The 16472-nt window shown below is 42.0% G+C and overlaps 1 protein-coding gene across 1 annotated transcript; it reads left to right on the top strand.

Moving 5' to 3' along the window:
• Nucleotides 1–2280: 2280 nt before the first annotated feature.
• Nucleotides 2281–13994, top strand: nhp2 (NHP2 ribonucleoprotein homolog (yeast)). The gene is made up of 4 exons (XM_060840121.1): nucleotides 2281–2495; nucleotides 4697–4766; nucleotides 11968–12073; nucleotides 12717–13994. Exons 1-4 carry the CDS (start codon nucleotides 2339–2341, stop codon nucleotides 12840–12842), a joined length of 459 nt encoding a protein of 152 aa, XP_060696104.1. The 5' UTR covers nucleotides 2281–2338; the 3' UTR covers nucleotides 12843–13994.
• Nucleotides 13995–16472: the final 2478 nt, after the last annotated feature.

The following is a 16472-nucleotide window of genomic DNA, read 5'->3' on the forward strand; positions in this document are numbered from 1 at the left end:
CTCAAAGGTACAGTACACAGCTTCAACTTCTTAACACTAGTAATCCAGACACCCAGCTACTGCTCTGGGGATGTGGGTTCAACTTCCAATAAAGCAGCTTGTGAAATTGAAACTCAATTAATAACCTGAAAAATGAAGCAAATCTCATGGGGACTGGGGCATCTATCATTGATTGTTTTAAAAATGCATCTTACTCAGTGAAGACCTCCAGGGAAGGAAATCTACCATCCTTACTTTGTGTGGCCTAACTGTGATTACTGGCTCACGGCAATATTTTTGGCTCTTAGGTGCCTTGTGAGCAAGCCATTCAGTTCAAGGGCAATTCAGGATGACTATCAAATGTTGCCCTTCTCAGCAACACCCACATACCATGATTTTTTTTATTAAAGTCAAAGTCTTTCTGATTTAATATTAGAATCCAGCTGTTACATTTTTGTTCATAAGACCATAGGATTCAAAGTAGAATTGGACCATTTGGAGTATTGAGTCTGCTCTGCTACTTGATCATGGCTGATATGTTTCTCAACTCCATTCTCCTGCCTTCTCCCCATAACATTTGTCCCCTTACCAATCAAGAATTTTATGTATCTGTCTTAAACATACTCAAATCACCTGGCCTCCACAGCCCTCTATGGAAATGATTTTCACAGATTAGCCATCCTCTGGCTGAAGAAATTCTTCCTCATCTCAGTTCTAAAGGGTCATCCGTCAATGAGACTGTGCCCTCAGGTCCTACTCTCTCCTACCAGTCTCCAAACCCACTCTGTCCAGGCCTCTAGTATTCTTTAAGTTTCAATCAGATTTTCCCTCATCTTAAACTCAATTGATTACTGACCTAGAGTCCTCATCCGACAAATCCTTCATCCCCAGCATCATTCACATAAATCTCCTGTGGGCCTCTTCCCAAGGTCAGCACATCCTTTCTTAGATACAGGGCCCAAAACACTCAGTATTCCAAATGTAGTCTGGCCAGAGCTTATACAACCTCAGCAGTGTATTTCTACACTTGTATTCTAAACCTTTTGAATCAAATGATAACATTATATTTGCCTTCCTAACATCCAAGTGAACCTGCTTGTTGACTTTAAGAGAATCCTGAACTTGGACTCCCAAGACCCTTTGTGCTTCAGATTTGCAAACCTTTTCCAATTTAGAAAATAGTCTACTCCTTTATTCTTCCTACTAAACTGCATAACGTCTCACTTTCTCACATTGTATTTCATCTACTACTTCTTTGTGTATTCTCTAAGCCTGTCCAAGTCTTTGCAGCCTCAACACTACCTGTCCCTCCACCTGTCTTTGTATCATCTGCAAACTCATAGCATCTTATGCTTTGGCCTCGCAAGTGCACATAGAGTACAGCACAGAAACAGACCCTTCAGTCCAACTCATCCATGCCAACCAGATATCCTAAATTAATCTAGTCCCATTTGCCAGCAGTTGGCCCCTATCCCTCTAAACCTTTCTTATTCATATACCCTTCCAGATGCCTTTTAAATTCTGTAATTGTACCAGCCTCCACCACTTCCTCTGTCAGCTCATTCCATACATGCACTACCCCGTGTGAAAAAGTTGCCTCTTAGGTCACTTTTATATCCTTCCCCTCTCAACTTAAACCTATGCTGTCAAGTTCTGGACACCCCCACCCTGGGGAAAAGACCTCGTCTATTTAGCCTATCCATGCCCCTCATGATTTTATAAACCTCTATTAGGTCACCCCTCAGCCTCCGACGCTCCAGGGAAAACAGCCCCAGCCTGTTCAGCCTCTCCTTATAGCGCAAATCCACCAACCCTGGCAACATCGTTGTAAATCTTTTCTGAACCTTTTCAAGTTTCACAACATCTTTCCGATAGGAAGGAGACCAGAATGACAATCAATATTGCAAAAGTGAACATCTAAATACTGCAATATTATGAGATTCCCTTCCAGACAGTGAATGGTTGTCTTTTCCTCAAATCTCCACCAAACTTCCTGCCCCCTTCAGTGGATAGACACCCTGGCCATTCATCCCTCCGCCCCTGTCTGTCTATGTCCTGAATAATAATATATCTTAATGAAGTCTCCTCCTGCCCTAAAGCAAACAACAGACTTCTATAACTCGGTTATTTCCAGCCTGAGAGTGTAAGGTATTGTGTTACCATGGCGACCATCCCCAGGATGATCGACAAGTCAGAGGAGGGCGGGGAATACCCTGTGTGACGTCACTTCCTATACGTGCCCCGCCGTTTCCATTGGCACCCAGGCCTGACGGACAGGGATGGGGCGGGCTCTCGGCACGCGTCACTTCCCGGAAGTAGGCTGCCGTTGCCATGCGGTGACGGCGCTGCGGCGGTGAGCATGAAGTCGCCCAAGGTGAGGAAGGATAAGGCCGAGAGGCCCGAGTACGAGGAGACGGAGAAAACCTACGAGGAGCTGGTGGCGAATGTGAACCCCATCGCGCAGCCGCTGGCCTCCAGGAAACTGAGCAAGAAGCTGTACAAATGCGTGAAAAAAGGTAAAGACTCGGCGAGGAAAGCGGGCGGCGATCGTCAGGCCCGAACCAAACTATTCATTCCTCTGCGGAAAGACTCAGCGAAGGGTGGCTGCAGCGCAGATGCAGGCAATTCGGCCCATAGTGTCTGTGCTAGCCCTTTGAGTCTGCAAGGCACTATTCCCCCCACCCTGACCCTGCACATTCTTCCTTTTCAGATAAATCGAAATTCAGGTGAAATTCGACTGTGAAAGCCTTCACATCTCCAACCCTCCCTTTATCTCTCTGCCTTCCGCCAGAGGTCCCCTTCTCCCGCTCTGACTGATATGAATAAATCCACACCTGTCACCAGTCAGCCTTGGAATAACTTAAACTCACCACTTTTAAACAGTGAGAAAGAGACTCAGAAAATTAATTAAATCTTGTCATTAAAATTTTCCAGTACCAAAACTATGCTGTGTTCAAGGTTTGTGCGAAGATTTGTAGCTCGGGTGCTCGTTGTGGTTCTGTTCGCCGAGCTGGAAGTTTTTGTTGCAAACGTTTCGTCCCCTGGCTAGGAGACATCATCAGTGCTGTTGGAGCCTCCTGCGAAGCGCTTCTTTGATGTTTCTTCCGGTATTTATAGTGGTCTGTCCTTGCCGCTTCCGGGTGTCAGTTTCAGCTGTCCGCTGTAGTGGTTGGTATATAGGGTCCAGGTCGATGTGTTTGTTGATGGAGTTTGTGGATGAATGCCATGCCTCTAGGAATTCCCTGGCTGTTCTCTGTCTGGCTTGCCCTATGATAGTGGTGTTGTCCCAGTCGAATTCATGTTGCTTGTTGTCTGTGTGTGTGGCTACTAGGGATAGCTGGTCGTGTCGTTTCGTGGCTAGTTGATGTTCATGTATGTGGATTGTTAGCTGTCTTCCTGTTTGTCCTATATAGGGTTTTGTGCAGTCCTTGCATGGTATTTTGTACACTACATTAGTTTTGCTCATGTATCGGGTATCGGGTCCTTTGTTCTAGTAAGTTGTTGTCTGAGCGTGGCTGTTGGTTTGTGTGCCGTTATGAGTCCTAAGGGACGCAGTAGTCTGGCTGTCAGTTCAGAAACGCTCCTGATGTATGGTAGTGTGGCTAGTCCTTTGGGTTGTGGCATGTCCTCGTTCCATGGATGTAGAACACACTGGCTGGTGTGTTCAAAACCTGATGATATGATCTCAGGATAAGCAGTAGATCATTTAAGACTAATGTCAGGAGGAATTTCTCTAGTGGGAGGTGATGATTGTTTGAAATTGTCTACGCTAGAGGGCTGTGCAAACTCAATCCTTGAATATGTTCAAGATGAAATCAGTAGATTCTACAGACTAATGACATCAAGGTATATGGACATAATATGGGAACTTAACATTGAGGTATATGATCAGTGGTTATCCAATTGAATGGTAGACGTGATGTGGAGATGCTGGTGTTGGACTGGGGTGGACAAAGTCAGAAGTCACAGGACACTAGGTTATAGTCTCAGCAGGTTTATTTGAAATTACAAGCTTTCAGAGCTGTGCACTTTCGTCACCTGAATGGCAGAACTGACTTGAGAGATTGAATGGCCTACTCCTGTGTCATGGTAGGTACTGAAAAAGATATGCTGGAGAAACTGAGCAAGACTGGCAGCATCTGTTGAGAGAGAAACAGGCTGGAGCCCAATCCAGCTCTGTTAGAACTGAAGAAGAAAGGTGGAAATGTGGCAGGTTTTGTGCTGTTACAAAAGAAAGGCTTCATCCGGAGGTTCACTGATGTTACCCAGTATGGTGACAAAGGTTAGTCTGAAAACTAACCTTCTAGTTCAGCTAGCAAACCTACATCCAGAACCTCAACCTGAGCTACAAATCTTCTCAAAACTCGCTGAATAAAATAATTTATACCACTTTTGCCATGTATAATCACCCTGATTTGTTATTTAATGTCTCCTTTCCATCCCACTCTCAGACCGTCTCATTTTGCTCTTTCCCTGTCTTCAATTTTCCTGGAGGTGCTTGCTGATGCTGCCTAATCTGCTGTGTGTTTTCAGCATCTTCTCTATTTTATGTTAATAATCCCTGCAATTTGGTGTTTCTGAAGTGGCTTCTGATCTTGTTGAATTAATGGCTTGTATTTGGCAAAGTAAGTCAGAAAAAATGCAATTGTCACACACTGCTTGGAAACTTCAGAATATTTAATCACATCTCTCTATAAATTTCCATTTTCATCTGCAGCTGCAAAAGTGAAACAGATTCGTCGAGGCGTGAAAGAAGTTCAGAAATTCATCAACAAAGGGGAGAAAGGGTGAGTATAATGGATCTGTTTTCTGATACAGCACAAAAAGGAATTATTCCTATACATTTTTATTTGTAATTCTTTGAAATACTTTTTTTTATAAAATAAATTACCATATACACAAGTACTCGTGTATATGTTGAATTTTTGAAATACTTTTTTGAAGCTGAAATTAGGGGGTTGAATAATACGAGGTATTGTTTTAAAGGCGATGAAATTCATGCTTGGTATGAGTCAAAAAATGGACAAACGAGCCAGATCTCTATATAAAATAATAAACAACAGAAGGAAAAAAAATGGCCATTATTGAATATTTATCTACAAAATAGGTCTCCATTCTGCCTGCTACAGTAGAATTGTACAGTAGTCCCCCCGTACTTGTGAAGGATATGGTCCAAGACCTACCGCGGAAGCCCAAAACAGTGGATAGGTACGAACCCATTCGTTTAAATGGGAAATTTACCTTCCCGGCAGATCCCTGATTCTGGAACGTTCCCTGTAATATGTTCGGGCTTCAGGTAACTGAAACTATGGAAACCAACTCTGCGGATATGGCGGTCGCCCTATACTGTCATACCGTTACAGTAATTCTGAAAACCTGGAGCAGAGCGTGACAGCTGGCAGACTGAAGACCTGGAGCGGTACAGCCAGCAGACTGGAAAGCCAGAGTGGAGCGCAGTGGACAGGCACACTGACTCATAAATATTGATCTGTAACTGTGAAGAACCAGGATCTACTTATACACAAGATATATGGAAAATACAAGATTTTTTGGCCCAAAATAGGGGGTCGACTTATACACGAGATCAACCTATACTCTAGTATATACGGTAAATGCATTGCTCTCTACTAACACATTGTTCTGCAAAGTAACAGATGTGGATTCGTGTCATTTTTTCATCCACTAGTTCAGTTGCCCACTTGAGATATTGTCTTTTCAAAATGTATCAAGTGATAATCACCCACATCCCCGAGGAGTAAAAAGTAAGGATTCAGTTCGAATCTTGTATATCTAATCGGCTGGCCAGAACTGAGCTGTCAGTTTGGCTGGGTAGCTGCATCGAGCTGTATGAGAGAAACAAAAACTGACAATACTAAGTTCTAAAGGCGGCAGTGGCTAGCACTGCTGCCTCACAGCGCCAGGTGCCTGGGTTCAATTCCAGCCTCAGCTCATGGTGTGTGTGGATTTGTACAGTCTCCGCGTGTCTGCTTGGGTTTTCTCCAGGTGCTCCAGTTTCATCCCACAATCCAAAGATGAGCAGGTTAGGTGAATTGGCCATGCTAAATTGTCGACAGTATTTAGGTTAGGTGCATAGTGTAGGGGAATGGTTCTGGGTGGATTACTCTTTAGAGGGTCGGTATGGTCTTGTTGGGCCGAAGAGCCTGTTTCCACATGGTAGGGAGTCTACGAAGGGTCACCCAAAACAATAACTAACTTCTCTCCACTAATTCTGCCAGATGTGCGGAGAGTGATGTACGCTTGCTCGCTGAGTGGGAAGGTTCATGGTCACATGCTGAGAGTGAGTTTTGAGAAAATTTATAGCTTAGATTGGGATTCTGGATGTAGGTTTGCTCATTGAGCTGGAAGTTTCATTTTCAGATGTTTCATCACCATATTAGGTAACATCTTCAGTGAGCCTCCAGATGAAGCACTAGTGGTATTGCCCACTTTCTATTTATATGCTTGGGTTTCCTTGGGTTGGTGATGTCATTTCCTGTTCTTTTTCTCAGGGGGTGGTAAATGGGATCCAAGTCAACATGATTGTTGATAGAGTTCCAGTTGGAATGTCATGAACATAGAACGTTACAATGCAGTACAAGCCCTTCGACCCTCGATGTTGCGCTGACCTCTCATACCAATCTGAAGCCCATCTAATCTACACTATTCCATGTACGTCCATATGCTTGTCCGATGACGACTTAAATGTACTTAAAGTTGGCGAATCTACTACCATTGCAGGCAAAGCGTTCCATACCCTTACTACTCTCTGAGTAAAGAAACTACCTCTGACATCTGTCCTATATCTAATCACTCCTCAATTTAAAGCTATGCCCCCTCGTGCTTGCCGTCACCGTATTTGGAAAAAGGCTCTCCCTGTCCACCCTATTTAACCCTCTGATTATCTTATATGTCTCTATTAAGTCACCTCTCAACCTCCTTCTCTCTCTAACGAAAACAGCCTCAAGTCCCACAGCCTTTCCTCGTAAGACCTTCCCTCCATACCAGGCAACATCCTAGTAAATCTCCTCTGCACACTTTCCAAAGATTCCACATCCTTCTTATAATGCGGTGACCAGAACTGTACACAATACTCCAAGTGTAGCCGTATCAGAGTTTTGTACAGCTGCAGCATAACCTCATGGTTCCGGAACTTGATCCCTCTATTAATAAAAGCTAAACAATTGTATGCCTTCTTAACAACCCTGTCAACCTGAGTGGAAACTTTCAGGGATCTGTGTACCTGGACACAGATCTCCCTGCTCATCTACACTGCCAAGAATCTTACCCATAACCCAGTACTTTGCATTCCGGTTTCTCCGACCAAAGTGAATCACCTCTCACTTGTCCGCTTTAAACTCCATATGCCAGCTCTGCAGTTATCTATGTCTCTCTGTAACCTACAACATCCTTCGTCATTATCCACAACTCCATCGACCTTAGAGTCGTCTGCAAATTTACTAACCCACCCTTCTATGCCCTCGTCCAGGTTATTTATAAAAATGACGAACAGCAGTGGACCCAACACTGACCCTTGCTGTACACCACTAGTAACTGGACTCCAGGATGAACATTTCCCATCAACCACCACCCTCTGTCTTCTTTCAGCAAACTAATTACTGATCCAAACTGCTGGATCTCCCACAATCCCATTCCTCCGTATTTTGTACAATAGCCTACTATGGGGAACCTTATCAAACGCCTTGCTGAAATCCATATACACTACATAACTGGTTTACTCTCATCTACCTGTTTGGTCACCTTCTCAAAGAACTCTAAGGTTTGTGAGGGAAGACCTACCCTTCACAAATCCGTGCCGACTATCTCTAATCAAATTATTCTTTTCTAGATGATTATAAATCCTATCTCTTATAACCTTTTCCAACACTACCAACAACTGAAGTAAGGCTCACTGGTTTATAATTACCAGGGTTGTCTCTACTCCCCTTCTTGAACAGGAGAACCACATTTGCTATCCTCCAGTCTTCTGGCACTATTCCTGTAGACAATGATGATTTAAAGGCCAATGCCGAAGGCTTGGCAATCTCCTCCCTGGCTTCCCAGAGGATCCTACGATAAATCCCATCCAGCCCAGGGGACTTATCTATTTTCACACTCTGCTGGATTTCTAATTCCTCTTCCTTGTGAACCTAAATCCCACCTAGTCTAGTAGCCTGTATCTCAGTATTCTCCTCAACAACATTGTCATTTTCTAGAGTGAATACTGTCGAAAAATATTTATTTAGTGCTTCCCCTATCTCCTCTGACTCCACACACAACTTTCCACTAGTATCCTTGATTGGCCCTAACCTTACTCTTTTCATTCTTTTATTCCTTAAATACCTAGAGAAAGCCTTCGGGTTTACCCTGATCCTATCCGCCAACAACTTCTCATGTCTCCACCTGGATCCTCTGAGCTCTCTCTTTACGTCTTTCCTGGCTACCCTGTAACCCTCTGAGGCTTCACATCTCATCCTAACATAATCCGTCTTCCTCTTGACCAGAGATTCCATTTCCTTAGTAAACCGCAGCTCCCGCTTCCTCCCTGCCTGACAGGTACATACCTATCTAGGACACACAGGAGCTTGAATAAGCTCCACATTTCTAATGTGCCCATCTCCTGCAGTTTCCTTCCCCATCCTGTGCTTCCTAAATCTTGCCTAATCGCATTGATTGCCTTTCCCCCAGCTATAACTCTTGCCCAGTGGTATACACCTATCCCTTCCTATCACTAAAGTAAACATAACAGAATTGTGATCGCTATCACCAAAGTGCTCACCTACTTTCAAGTCTAACACCTGGCCAGGCTCATTACCCAGTACGAAATCTAATGTGGCTTTGCCCCTTGTTGGCCTGTCTACATACTGTGTCAGGAAGCCCTCCTGCACAAACTGGACAAAAACTGACCCATCTATATTACTTGTACTGTAGTGTTCCCAGTCAATATTTGGAAAGTTGAAGTCCCCCATGACAACTACCCTGTGTCTCTCTCTTCTATCGAGAATCATCTTTGCTATCCTTTCCTCTACATCTCTGGAACTATTCGGAGGCCTATAAAAAAACTCCCAACTGGGTGACCTCTCCTTTCCTGTTTCTAACCTCAGCCCATACTACCTCCGTTGACAAAACCCCAAACATCCTTTCTACAACTGTAATACTGTCCTTGACCAACAATGCCACACCAGCACCTCTTTTACCATCTTCTCTGTTCTTACTGAAACATCTAAATCCTGGAACCTGCAACAACCATTCCTGTCCCTGCTCTATCCATATCTCCAAAATGGCCACAACTAGAAGCATGACTTCGATGGAATTCTTGTGCGTGTCTCTGGGTGGTAGAAAACACTTAGTAGAAGATTCGCGCCACTCCATCCACTCCACCCAAGAATTCCTGAAGACTATCAAAGATACCCGGATGGAAGAGGATGAAATAATGGTCTCCTTAGATTTAACAACCCTGTTCACATCCATCAACATCAACCTGGCCAAGGAAACGCTGACTACAATATTAGAAGAACCAAAGACACATACACCAAACACCACCAACTTCACCAGCAAGGGCAATGTCGTTAAGTTAGTGGACCCATGCCTTTACCATATCATCCACTGCACCTTCAACAACAAAACCTATAGACAAACCAATGGAACAATCATGGGATCTCTGATGTCATGGTCCTTAGCAGAGACAGTAATGCAGAGACTCTCTCAAGCAGCTCCAACCCAAAATTTGGGTCCATTACATGAATGACACCTTTGTCATCAGTAAGCAAAACAAATTAGAGGAAACCTCAAGACCATCAATAATACCCTTACCTGGCATAAAACTCATTAAAGAGGAGGAAAACAACAACAAACTGCCATTCTGAGATGTCATGGTAGAGCGAACAGCCAATAGGCAACTTTCAACCAGCGTCTACAGGAAAACAACACATACGGACCAAATATTGAACTGCAGAAGCAATCATACCAACATGCACAAACAAAGCTGCTTTAGAACATTATTTCAACGAGCCACCACACACTGCAGCACAGAGGAACTATGCAAAGTAGAGGAAAATCACTATACAGTGTATTCAAATAGAACAGGTACCTAATGAATACAGTCTGCCGATTTCTCAGCAACAAACCCAAACAAGCAGACAAAACACGTCCAGAAACCCTAGCCACTCTCCACAACATCAAAGACATCTTGGAAATGACTGCCAGATGACTCCGACCCCTTGACATCATGGTAGCCCACAAACCGATCAACACACTAAAACAGCAGCTAATGAACTTGAAAGACCCTATACAGACAACAAGCAAAGCTAATGTCATTTACAAAATACCTTGGAAGAATTGTAACAAAGCCTACATTGGACAAACAGGCAGAAAACTAGCCACCAGGATAAATGAACATCAACTAGCCACAAAACGACATGACCCACTCTCACTGGTATCCTTACATAGAGGTGAGGAACGACTGGGACAATACATCCATCCTAGATCCTAGAAGCATGGCAGTCCAACCAGAACTCTAACAACAAACACATTGACTTGGATCCCACTTACCACCTCTTGAGAAAAAGAACAGGAAATGACATCACCAATCCAAGGAAACCCAAAGATATAAATAGAAAACGGGCTACACCACCAGTGCTTCATCTGGAAGCTCACTGAAAGTGTTACCTATTATGGTGACGAAACTTTTGAAAATGAACCTTCCAGCTCAGTGAGCAAACCTACATCCAGACGTGTTGAGATTTTCCAGCAATTTCTTTTGCATTTTCAGCATCTACCATTCTTTCAAGTTGTTTTTAATACTAAGTAGTGCTTAGCCCAAACATCAGTAAAATGGGAACAAGAGATTCCAATTATGGGGGTGATAAAGTTATAATGAGTTGATCTAATTGAGTGAACTGTTCAGCCTGTAAGAGTGATTGTTTTCCTTCCCTGAGGCACAGTAGATAGCCCGAAAGGATTTAATAAAATCTCCTTTGTTATATGGTCACGATTGCCGAAACCAACTTGTTTTGTAATCCTCGAAATTTATTAATAGATTTAAAGATCCAACATCTGCTGTAATGAGATTGAATCTCAACCACTGGATTGATAATTCAATGATATCAATCAAACAAGAAATTATCTACCCAGTTCCCTTTGCATTCATTGGGATAAATATTTGAGTTTTATGTCTTCTCCCAGCACTCAACATTATAAATCCGTTCTGATGAACACTCACTGGACTCAAAACATTAACTATGCTTTCTTCTCACAGACACTGCCAAACCTGCTGAGTTTCTCTAGCAGTTTCTAGAGCAGCAAATATATGGGAATGTCTGCAAGTTCCCCTCCATGCCATCCTGACTTGGGTGTATATTTTATCCATATTGCTAGGTCATAAACCTGGAACTCCCTTCCAGTCAGCAGTTTGTGTGTATCTCCACCATATGGACAGCTGCAGTTCAGAAAGGCAGCCCCACTGCTGACTTCTCAATGGTAACTTGGGATGTCCTTCAAATGCAGGCCTTGCTAGGAATGTTTGCATCTCATGAAAGAACATTGAAAATCTGTTTTATTTTTGTCGAATGCTTGAACTTATTGTCCTCTTGGGCACATGATTCCTGGTAGTCACAGAGTCAACCTCCCTTTTTCCATGTTTGACCTGAATTCTCTTACTACAGCTTTGTAATTCTTATCAATTATTACATCTTTGTCATCTTGCTTTGTGCTGTACCTGGATTATCTATGAAATTAGATGTTTTTGAATGAAGAAAATTCCACTTCCATGTGCTCCTTTTAATATGTGTATACTTCAGCTGTCTGTCTATAAATTATATTTATAAAGTAAATGATTCAAAATAAAATGCACTGATAACTTGATAGTAAGGATGCAGACCTGTTTGCTTTTATTTTTCATTAAATTAGTGGAGCAGAAAATAAAAGTAACTTTGAAGGAGTCTGTGCTCTTTAGTTTGGTACTGTACTAACATACTATCTCTCTGCTTTCAGGATTGTTCTATTGGCTGGTGATACTCTGCCAATTGATGTTTACAGCCACTTGCCAATCTTGTGTGAAGATAACAACCTTCCGTATGCTTATATACCATCCAAAATGGTATGCTTTCAGTTGGTTTATTTCTAGAATATCATGAAAAATTCTGAATCTTATTTCAACAGGATACCTACAATAAATTTTCCAAATAACGTTGGCCAAGAGATTTGGGGAATCAATTCATGCTCAGACAGATTGTTTGAAACTGATAATGACAAAAGTGTAAATGCGGAAATCAGAATCAATTAAACTACAGAGCAACCTCAATTACCCAAAGGACACAGGCGAGGAGTATTTTGTTCAGTTAATTGAATGCCAGATAACATAGTGAGCAAAGCATCGGGGCCTTGCAGTCTTGTTTGCATAATCCGAAATTTGTTTAATTGAATGCCTGATTATTGAGGTTCCTCTGTATTTGGAGTTAAGTTTTTTCACGTTGAGAAATTACTATGCTATTCATACCTCCAGTGGACACTGCAAATACATTGGTTAGACAACGTGTAAGAATTTGCTAATTTGCACATGGGAGAGACATTGAATTGATAAAATATTTTTGGAGATCACATTTTTAAACCAATCTACTGTATTGCCACATCCTTGAGTGTTGTGATTATCACACTGTTTTGAATGATTTGCAGTTACATTTACACAGATGTGATTCGATTACAAAGAGTGTGAATGGTAATATTTGTTTGTTTTTGTTAAGGATTTGGGAGCTTCTGCAGGATCCAAACGACCAACGTGTGTGATATTGATTAAACCTCATGAAGACTATCAGGAGGCATACAGTGAGTGTTTAGACGAGGTGCAGTCACTAAACCTTCCTGTTTGAAGGAACAAACTCATCTCCGCAAGGAACATGTTTTCTCACAACATAGAACACTGAATCAGTGATATCTGATTCACTGCTGCCTGTGCCAGTTGCTGGATGTTGTTTTCAATGTTTAAGATTTTCATGTTTGAAATATGTACTGATATTAAAGTTTGTCCTGTTGTTAGAATTTTTCTCACTAAAGTCATAAACTCCAGAAGTGAAAGATGCCTTTTATCTTTTATTTTCGGATATTTATTCACTCAGCTTCAGATAATGTTGATGAAACTAAACATTTAGGGCTAATCTTTTGAATTGAATGAAAATTGGACTTAGGGAAGATGATGGCATCAACAAGGACTGCAAACCATTTCAGTCATTGGGTCTTAGTGAGTAGTTTCAGTGAGCTGCTAATATTCAACAAGTCTGACATGCAGGTCAGTATTTTTAGGGTGAAGGAAACTGGAGCGACATTCAGTGTGCTTCCACTGTCTGGTAGGGACACCTCTAAGCAATCAGTGGCAGATGGAAGATTCCATGTCATTTCTGCTCTGTCCATCTTTCAGTGGAGCTGATTTTTTTTTTCTTCGACCTGCCTTTAAGGTGGAATCAGGCAACTCAACAGTTGGTGTCATTGGAGTCCACCAAGTGATTAAGTTGAATGCTGCTGACAAAAAAAATTAAACTTTTTTATCAAGACAAACCCAAGAATGCCAAGTGCTTGTTATTTCCATGACAATTTGGCGAATCAAAGTCTACTTGCTAACCAATCTCCTGGAGTATAAATTGTTGTGATAATTTGAAATTTGGTATTCTTGTGTTTATTCTGGGGTGTGTGAGAGGAGAAACTTCAGCAATATGCCTGTCCTTTCAAATTATTAAAGTTGTATAATACTAAGCAACTGTTGTTTTGGTGAGATGACAACCCATTGAGATCACTGATTGCTATAAAACTAGTGCTATTTGGAAAATGTTGTAATCTTGTGCATAGAGAAAATCATAAATATTTCCAATTCATCCATTCCACTTGTCAAGTTATGAGAATGCATTTGGAAATTTTCCCTTTTACAAGATGCTCGAATCTGACTTACATACCATATCTCTGTAGCATTGCACATTATTAACTTTTGTACAATGTTTGCTAATAAAATGAAATGATCTAACATTTTAAAATATTGTAATTAAATGACTTATTCAATTTTATGGGCTTATATTTTTGTAGGAAGTAACTTTTATTCAGAATTTTATTTGTTTGGTGTGGAATAGCAATAGTTTGTATTCACATAGCAGCCATATCTCACAGACTCATGAACCCTTCCTTTATAAGGACACTGAGACAAACAAAGTTTCATCAGATGGAGAATTTTAAGGTCTTGAAGGGGCAAGAGAGGGTGAATCTGAGATGGGGTTTAGGTTGAATCTTATGGGCTGATGTGAATAACTCCAGTCTTTTTGTAATGAGCCTGTATCTACCATGAGAATATGGGAACTTCATTCTATTCAATATATTTGAAATGCTGAACCACAGCAAGATATAATTTCCTTGGCCAATGGCAGGGTTACATAGTAAAACATAGCAGCCTTTTAAGCTTTTATGGTTAATGACCTTGCTTGAATTGTTTATGATTTGAGCCGAAGTAGTGACCACCTTAAATCTCTTCATTGTTTTGTAAGTAAATTCTAGCCCATTACTCACCTTGGGGTTTGCCAGTCTGTTCTAGAACTTTGGACCAAATTTGGGTAATAGAACTGAGTTTCAGTGATGAGGTGAAAGTGACTACCTTTGCCCTGGCAGCATTGATTTAAATTGGATTTGGCTGAGAGGAACTCCCACGGGTCGTTGTTGTACCAAGAATTGAGGAAAGTGATTGTGGTTATTGATCGATCATCTCAAATTCCTCAAGGTACTGTCCCAGGCCCAGAAATCTTCAGCTACAATTGCTTTTCTTATGCAAACATTTACATTTGTTTGATATATTTCCATGGCACAAGTGCCAGATAATGATCATTTTCAACAAGACAGAAACTAATGGTTACTGTTTTTGAATCCCCACCCCCACCCCATAACATCCTGGGAATTGCTGTTGATCAGATATTTAACTCATGCTATCACATAAACACTTGAGGCTAGAAGAATTGGCCAAAGGCTAGAACTCTTGCAGTGAGTACAGCTAGCAGTGTGGAAAAATGTGTTGCTGGAAAGGCGCAGCAGGTCAGGCAGCATCCAAAGAGCAGGAGAATCGACGTTTCGGGCATGAGCCCTTCTTCAGGAAGAAGAAGGGCTCATGCCCAAAACGTCTATTCTCCTGCTCTTTGGATGCTGCCTGACCTGCTGCGCTTTTCCAGCAACACATTTTTCAGCTCTGATCTCTAGCATCTGCAGTCCTCACTATCGGTGTAGCTCAAACAACTCAATACAATCCAGGACAAAGCCTGCTTGATTGGCACTTCCTTCAACATTCACTCCTGACGCCACAAATGCAGTGTTAACAGTGTACCACTTACAAGATGCACTGTGGCAACTCACCAAGACTCCTTTGACAGCATCTTACAAAACCTGTAACACCCCCTCCCACCTTGAAGGATATGGGCAACAGATGCATGGGAACACTACCACAAGCAAGTTCCGTTCCAAGTCACACACCATCCTTAATTTAGTTATATTACTATTTGTTCACTTACTGGTCAAAATTCTGAAAATCACTAACAGCACTGGTAGTGTCTACCTCCTGTGGATTGCAGCTACTCAAGAAAGCATTTCACAACAATTCTCCAGGGCAATTAGAGAAGCGCAGAAGATAATGGCAAAGCTGGTGTACCCACATCTCATGAACAACTTTTTTTAAACGCATGAATTTGATCTTACTAATCTTTAATTGAACTGAACTACACCTCATTTCTTCAGAGCTATATGTCAGATAACCAGTTTGATGATACAGGCAGAAGCAATGCTGTAAGGAAGTGAGGTAGGATTTGATTTAGAACGAGGCATCTTTGGCTTCAAGGGATAAGATAAGAAGTTGAACATATTTCAAGATCTTCAGTAAGCATGGGAGAAGGAAGGTAAACTGTTGGAGATTCTTCAATAATGACTGATGAAGTCATAGAGATGTACAGCATGAAAACAGACCCTTCGGTCCAACCCGTCCATGCTGACCAGTTATCTCAATCCAATCTAGTCCCACCTGCCAGCATCCGGCCCATATCTCTCCAAACCCTTCTTATTCATATACCCATCCAAATGCCTCTTAAATGTTACAATTGTACCAGCCTCCACCACATCCTCTGGCAGCTCATTCCATACACGTACCATCCTCTGTGTGAAAACGTTGCCCCTTAGGTCTCTTTTATATCTTTCCCCTCTCACCCTAAACCTATGTCCTCTAGTTCTGGACTCCCCGATCCCCGGGAAAAGACTTCGTCTATTTATCCTACCTATACCTCTCATAATTTTATCAACCTCTATAAGGTCACCCCTCAGCCTCCAACGCTGCAGGGAAAACAGTCCCAGCCTGTTCAGCCTCCCCCTGTAGCTCAGATCCTCCAACCCTGGCAACATCCTTGTAAATATTTTCTGAACCCTTTCAAGTTTCACAACATCTTTCCGATAGGAAGGAGACCAGAATTGCACGTAATATTCCAACAGTGGCT

This window comes from Hemiscyllium ocellatum, chromosome 20 (assembly GCF_020745735.1).
Source record: "Hemiscyllium ocellatum isolate sHemOce1 chromosome 20, sHemOce1.pat.X.cur, whole genome shotgun sequence".
NCBI classification, from domain to species: domain Eukaryota; kingdom Metazoa; phylum Chordata; class Chondrichthyes; order Orectolobiformes; family Hemiscylliidae; genus Hemiscyllium; species Hemiscyllium ocellatum.